General features: G+C 37.8%; 1 protein-coding gene across 1 annotated transcript; it reads left to right on the top strand.

Moving 5' to 3' along the window:
• Positions 1 to 3,310: 3,310 nt before the first annotated feature.
• Positions 3,311 to 4,554, top strand: LOC119906598 (cocaine- and amphetamine-regulated transcript protein-like). The gene is given in 4 exon segments (XM_038723936.1): positions 3,311 to 3,510; positions 4,075 to 4,135; positions 4,138 to 4,157; positions 4,271 to 4,554. Coding segments are annotated over 4 exon segments (378 nt in total). The 5' UTR covers positions 3,311 to 3,321; the 3' UTR covers positions 4,379 to 4,554.
• The last annotated feature ends 2,210 nt before the right edge of the window (positions 4,555 to 6,764 follow it).

Genomic DNA, 6,764 nt, shown 5'->3' with positions numbered 1-6,764 from the left:
AAATACTATCTTTTCAACCTGGGGGTTACGAAATTAATATTTTAGCTATACTTGCTGCCAACCACGTAGCTGGAAGTTTGATCTCTTGTGAACGTTTGGGCTTCAATGTTTCAACCATTTCCAATACTAATAAATGCAAAAAGGTAGATCTCAATAATTTCACACGTGGATTGTCTTTTGGGTGTGCCTCCGAAAGTTACTGGCTTCAACTGGTAAATTTAAAACTTTGAAAATATGTTATTGATTTACTGATATGCTGCTTCATTTTAATTGAGCATTAGAGTTTGACGCTGATACTCTGGTGTCTTGTTTCTCTCATTGAGGGCATGATTAAAAAAAAGAAGGTCCTGGGTTTGAATCCAGTGGTCTGTGCCTTTCTTTGTCAAGTTTCTTCTGGGTTCTCTGGTTTCCTCCTACAGTCAGTGACTTGCAGGTAAGTTTACACTCTGGAAATTTGTACTTTTTGCCAAAATAACTCGTTTTGTCCAGCACAAAAAAGTTTTTGGGACGTGCACACCGCTTTCCTCCAAAATTAAAATTGCCTCTAGGTGTAAATATCATTTTCAGCTTTTTGTTAGGAAATTGTAAACTCTGCCCAGGTCTAAGAGAGGTCTCTTGTTCCTCTATGTGTCTCTCTGAATGTTAATAAGATTTGAATGAATAATTTTTCCTCAGGATATAGAGAACCAGTCAGACTCAATGTCCCATATTTTGACAGCGCTAAAGTCCAATTATGTCTCATAAAGATCTGAGTGTCTGGGGATTTTCTGATAACTATTATCACTGCTTTCAAGTTGCAATGGATCAACTTATCAATAAACTCTCGCACAGTGAACTGTTGGAGGGACTTTGGGCAACCAAATTGTTTTATTTAAAATAGAAGACAAAGACATCATGGTAAACCAGACCTGTCAAAATCCAGCAAGTTCCAAATCTATTAATTCTATTTCTCCAGTTTCTGTTATATTTTCATATTACCAATGAAGAATATTACTATGTATTGTGTAAAAGGCTTCAGCTCAAGGTACTGTAGCATTTTAGCATCTTTCAACTCATTGTTTTTGGTTTTTCAGCCTGCAACTTTACTGTTTTGGTTCACTTTCACAGCTCTGATAGCTCTGATATAAACCCACTTTACACAACCTGCCAAGCATCAATCAGAATCAGAAGAATCAGAAGGAGCTTTATTGCCAAGTAAAGTTTTACACATACAAGGAATTTGCTTTGGTGATAAGGCTACAGGTAGACAAACATATAGAAGACATAAATAGATGCAGAAATATATTAATATGGAATAAACAAACGCAAGTGAGAATGAGAATAATTGAAGAACAGAGAAAAAGAACACAACTAGGGAGTGTCAGTGGGGGACCCGGGTCTTGTTGATGAGGCTAGCTGCAGACGGGTAGAAGCTGTTTTTGTGGCGAGAGGTTTTGGTCCTGATGGACCAAATCAGCAGACAGACAAAGTTAGGGACTAGCTTGAGATAAAAGTGGCCAAATATTTTCCGCAGGAGCTGGCAGAGACCAAAACAGAGCTAACAGGCACACGATTTCAAATGAATGCTAATGTTGCTCTTTTTCTGCTGGATGTGCAAACATGTCAGTGTTACTGCTTGTTGCGCCAACTATTGAGTGTTAAGTCAGCCAACTCTAAATACAATTTGTTTTGCAAAAACATTGTTATTCATGCTTGAGACTACACAATCTGAGGTCAGATTGAGCCTAATTGTCTAATGTCCTCAACAGTTCACACCAGATAACAAATTAGACCAATGAATCGTCTCCTGCAGAACTGTGAGCTTTTAGAGGATGACTGTCAGAGATGTAGCACAGAAACTAATGAACTCGTGGTGGTGAATGAAATCGCCTGGTTGTTGTGAATGAAATGTTAAACTGGCGTCTCAGTCATTAAAAGTGGGGAGAGAGAGACATGAGTCATGCTGCTTCAAGCACAATCAAAGCTTCCTGCTCCTTCATCTCCGTCTCTGCTGATGGACCCGAAACAAGCGATCAATGCAGTGAAGCAGGATAACTCAAGCACAGATTAAGAATACAAGCTACAAAAATCATCTTTCTACGTCCTTATTGTGTGAAACCATCCATCCTTTGCATTGTTACAATGGACTCAGTGGTTGCATAAGTGATTATCAGTATCATAAATATCATAATGTAAATTATACCAAAAATGTTTGGTGAGTTAAAGTGAGTAGAAGTGCATTTTGTGCGCTTCCGCTGACTGCATGACAGACATCATTTATCCCTGACACGAAGTTCAAAGTGATTATTACTTTAATTTACAGGTTCATTATGATGCTATTAGTTATATTGCACAGACACAAATAATTAGATAGTTTCTTTATCATTCAGCATAATACTTTGTATTCAGTAAAAGTGAAACAACACTGTATAATAAGCTTATTTCTCTCTGTGAAAATGTGACCCTGCTGTTTTCTACTAATGAGATGACCTGCTATACAAATTACTTCAAGGCTTTTGCAAATCAACATTTCTCTTTCAATAATAGCTTGATTACAGCTGGTAATCAAAACTCTATTTATTCTTTGGACCTTCAGTCTCTGCACATTACATAAAAGGTGAATTCTAAAAACTGCTTTTAAAAGTAAAAACCCTGACTTTTTATATGTGTGAGGTCCTTTGGTGTTTGATTTTACTGAAGCTAAGAATAACAAGGCCCTTTAACGCCAACCGCTGTTTGGTTTTCTGGATCTTTTACAGCATAAAGGACTGACTGAGTCACCAAGTTTAAATGCAGGAGAGACTGCTAATGCCATTCTGAGGTAATAATGGAAAAGGCAGTATATCGCAAGTTACTGCTGATCTACCTGGAATACCAAATAAAGCAAAGTTCTCAGACTCATTGCTGCTGTTATTTAAAGATAAAATGATTCCTTGAGGCTATAATCCAACAAAGATTTGCATTCAAGAGTTTAAATATAAAATATAGTCTAATCTTGTACTGACAGTTAGCCCACAAATGCAACATCAAAATTGTCTAAATGCTTATCAACCCTCACCGAAATGACCTCATCAGTTTAAAATCATCCATTCTCCATCTAAATAACGAGTAATCCATTACTTTATCAGTAACGACCCCTCGCAGCGCTGCTGTTGTTGTTGTTGACTTTTTGAGGCATATTTTGCCCAGCAACTTTTACGGGATGACTCACCCAAGGCAGCTGTTACGCATGACAAAAAAAAAAAAAAATCAAAGGATAAGGTGGAGCAAGCAGATGGCAGGAGTCAGATAAAAAGGTGTTTGGCGCGGGGGAGCGACTATTTGAGACGGGGAAAGGGCCACATGAAGACGCTAACCGGGACCATGCAGACTTCCAGGCTGCTCAGCGGGGCACTGCTCTGCGCACTGCTGCTGCTCTCCAGCGTTGCTGGAGCCGAAGTGTTGGACACAGAGTCCGAAGAGGAGCTGAGCCCCAGAGCACTGCGGGACTTCTACCCAAAAGGTCCGAACCTAACCAGTGAGAAGCAGCTGGTAAGCTTATATCTGCACACCTTCTGCACTACAGGCATGCAAAAAAAAGACGATGCAACTTTAAATCGTATCGCAAAAACAAAAAAGTTTTATTTGCCTATTTTATCAAATAAAAAAGTTTAATACTTGCATGTTAGCCTACTTTGAAATGCACGTATGTTGTGTTGAATAAAGACAAAATATGCATATTGAACTCCAGTCTGTCACCACCTTAAAATAAACGAAACTCACATACAGAAATGCCTTTAAGATTATCCCTTGTCATGTAACTTCTGTCCTGTGCAGATAATATATTGACATTTTTTCTCATCGATTTGTGTCATTTTAACCAAAATATGTAACTGTAGGCTGTATAACTTTATTACATATTATAATATAACCTTGCAAATTAGATAATCATAATTATTATTATTAATAATAATAATTTTGTATGTTTGGTTAGTTAGGTAGGCTACTTAGTATTTATATGGCACAATTTTCCATTTGTATGTCCGTTGCTAAAATAAAAATGGCACATTCATTAAGCTGTTTTTTTTTTTTGCTGTTTTATGTGTTACCTGACAGCTTGGAGCTCTCCAAGAAGTTCTTGAAAAGCTGCAAGCTAAACGGCTGCCTTTATGGGAAAAGAATTTGGCCAAGTCCCAACGGTAGGCTATTGTACAAGCAAACTTAAACATATCGTATTTACTGATAATGTATTGATGCTTGTGGCAGCAGGCAGAAATTGATCAAACCTCTGGTGTCGTTGCTTCCCCCTCAGTGTGATGTCGGGGAGCAGTGCGCCGTGAGGAAAGGCGCACGGATCGGCAAGATGTGCGACTGTCCCCGGGGAGCTTTCTGCAACTTTTTCCTGCTGAAGTGCTTATGAGTCTCGCCGGATCTGAATGTAGCTTTGAGATGGGGAGAAAAAAAACTGTCACACGATTCCTTTGTAATTACTGTCATATTTTTTATGATACAGCTGAGGAGCAGGTGCGGTGATTGCCTAACCCTTACGAAAAAGAACTATCGTAGTTCTATGATAAGTATATATATTTAAAAGTATGTTATCACAGAAAAACTATAAGTCTCTGTAAGGATATTATGGCGACGGACAGGAGGTGAGAATACCATAAAGTTCCTGTAAATATTCAGAACCACTTTTTGTCTGTTGAAAAATCACAGGATCATTGTTGTGATGTAGCCTATAGGAGCTAAGAAAAAGTCTTTAACAGCAATATCATGGGAACATAGTGATTCTTCGTCTGGAAACCCCCCAAAACCTGTCTTTTGAACTTGAACTATTTTGTTTCAGATGAATGTTGGTGTAGATTTATGAAAATAATAACAATAAACTGTCATCTTGTTTTGTAAAGCAGTGGAGTGGCCGCTTATTGTTTTAAAATGTTGGTCCATCGTGTAAACACACAGGCCGTGTGTCTGTTATATGACGCGCATGTTTGTGTCAGCTCGGTCATATCTGAACGTGGACGTGACGGCAATCTGTGACGTCACACGTCCCGGGGCCCCTAATTGGCAAAAACATGGATTAATTTTAAACCTATCCGCTGCAGAGGAAGTAGTTATGAACCAGGGAGTGACTGTCACATCTCAATCACGCTGATCCTCCAATTCACTGTCAATGGAGCAGCGCCAGGCTGTTGATGACGTCATGGCAATGAAAGAAGCCTCAACCTGCTGCACATGAATTCAGATTTAGAGTGACTTAAAACTGAATATACAACAATAATCGATATTTGATTCATATCACATATACACGTAATCTCGTATTTAAGCTCATCTGGATATTTAACACATTCAGCTTTGTTTAGTTGTACTGGAAGAGTCACTCTTCACTCAAAAGTGTGTCTTGCTTATTGTGACTTTGCTTGGATGTTTTTGCGTTCACTGTGCAGAAAGATGTATGTGCAGAGTTTGACACATTCAAAGTTTTGCCTGTGCTCATGCACTTTACATCTGAGTTTAAGACATGCATAAAAGAGCATTCATTTACTGACATCACAACTAGTCTGGAAGCCAATCATGGTCCAGCATGAAACTTAAAAAACGGTGACAAGGAATTCTAGCCTTCATATTTATAGACCGAATGTTTGACCTGTACCTGGTGTGGTCTAGGGTGCAATGCCGACCATGAAACACAGGTCTGGTTCATGTCTGAATGAAACCCTTTTGCATGTCGTTTTCTCCCCTCATATCCTGTCATACCTCAGACTGTCAATCAAATAAAGGAACTGGCCAAATAATAATATAAAAAAAACATTTCAGAGGGAAAATCATCAAACACAAATTCTGGTTCAAGGGCAGAGTCCTTCCAAATCCTTGAAACATGTGTAAGGGGTGTTTGTTTCTACTTAAATTTAACGCTTATCGCCATCACTGTGCACCATCTGATCATGACGTGCATCTTTTCAGATAATAAAGAGTGGCATATATGTGTATTTCTGCTAAGAATGAAAGCAGTTTCAAGATTATTGTATGGATGAAATGATGAGTTCTGTATATCAGTGGTGGAAAGTGAAGTACTGTTACTCAGGTATACTTCACATAAGTATTTCCATTTTCTGCTACTTTTACTTCAATACATTTATCTGACATCTTTAAAGTACATAAAGTAGTAAAAATGAGCTTGAACATTCTGGAAGGGTCCATGCAGAATGAGAGCTTTTACCTTTTAAGTATTTACGTTTAAGTTTTCTTTACATTTACTAAAGCAACAATTTTTTGGAAGTAGCTTGTAATAGAGTATTTTTATATTGTGGTATTCAAGCGTCACTTTGTGTTCAAAAGTGGTGGGGACATCATAATAATAAAAATCTTTATTTGTAGAGCACTTTTCAAAAACAGTTACAAATGCTTTAACAAGTGTAAAGACAATAATACCCAAAAGACAATAATTCAAAAAACAATACAAGATAAAAGCAAGAAATTGAAAAGACTAAAATACACATTTAAGATAAATACAAAATAAGTAGAGGCGAGAGGCCATGAAGAGCTTTAAAAGTGATCAATAGAATTTTAAAGTCAGTTCTAAAACATACTGGGAGCCAGTGTAAAGCTAAAATAGGAGTAATGTGGTCATATTTCTTTGTTCTGTTAAAAGCCTGGCAGCTGAGTTCTGGACAGTCTGGAGTCGATCATAGATTTTTGGGTTAACAGGTGAAAAGGCTGTTGCAATAATCCAGGCTGATGAGATGAAGGCGTGTAAATGGTCTCGGTGTCCTTAAAGTTAACATAGATCGAATATATTATATTAT

The sequence above is a fragment of the Micropterus salmoides genome, unplaced genomic scaffold (genome assembly GCF_014851395.1).
Source record: "Micropterus salmoides isolate LMB-PRFRI ecotype aquatic unplaced genomic scaffold, ASM1485139v1 Ms_hic_scaffold_1683, whole genome shotgun sequence".
In the NCBI taxonomy this organism is placed as follows: Eukaryota; Metazoa; Chordata; class Actinopteri; order Centrarchiformes; family Centrarchidae; genus Micropterus; species Micropterus salmoides.
The sequence above is the reverse complement of the archived record's forward strand: the minus strand, read 5'-3'. Positions and strand labels throughout refer to the sequence as shown.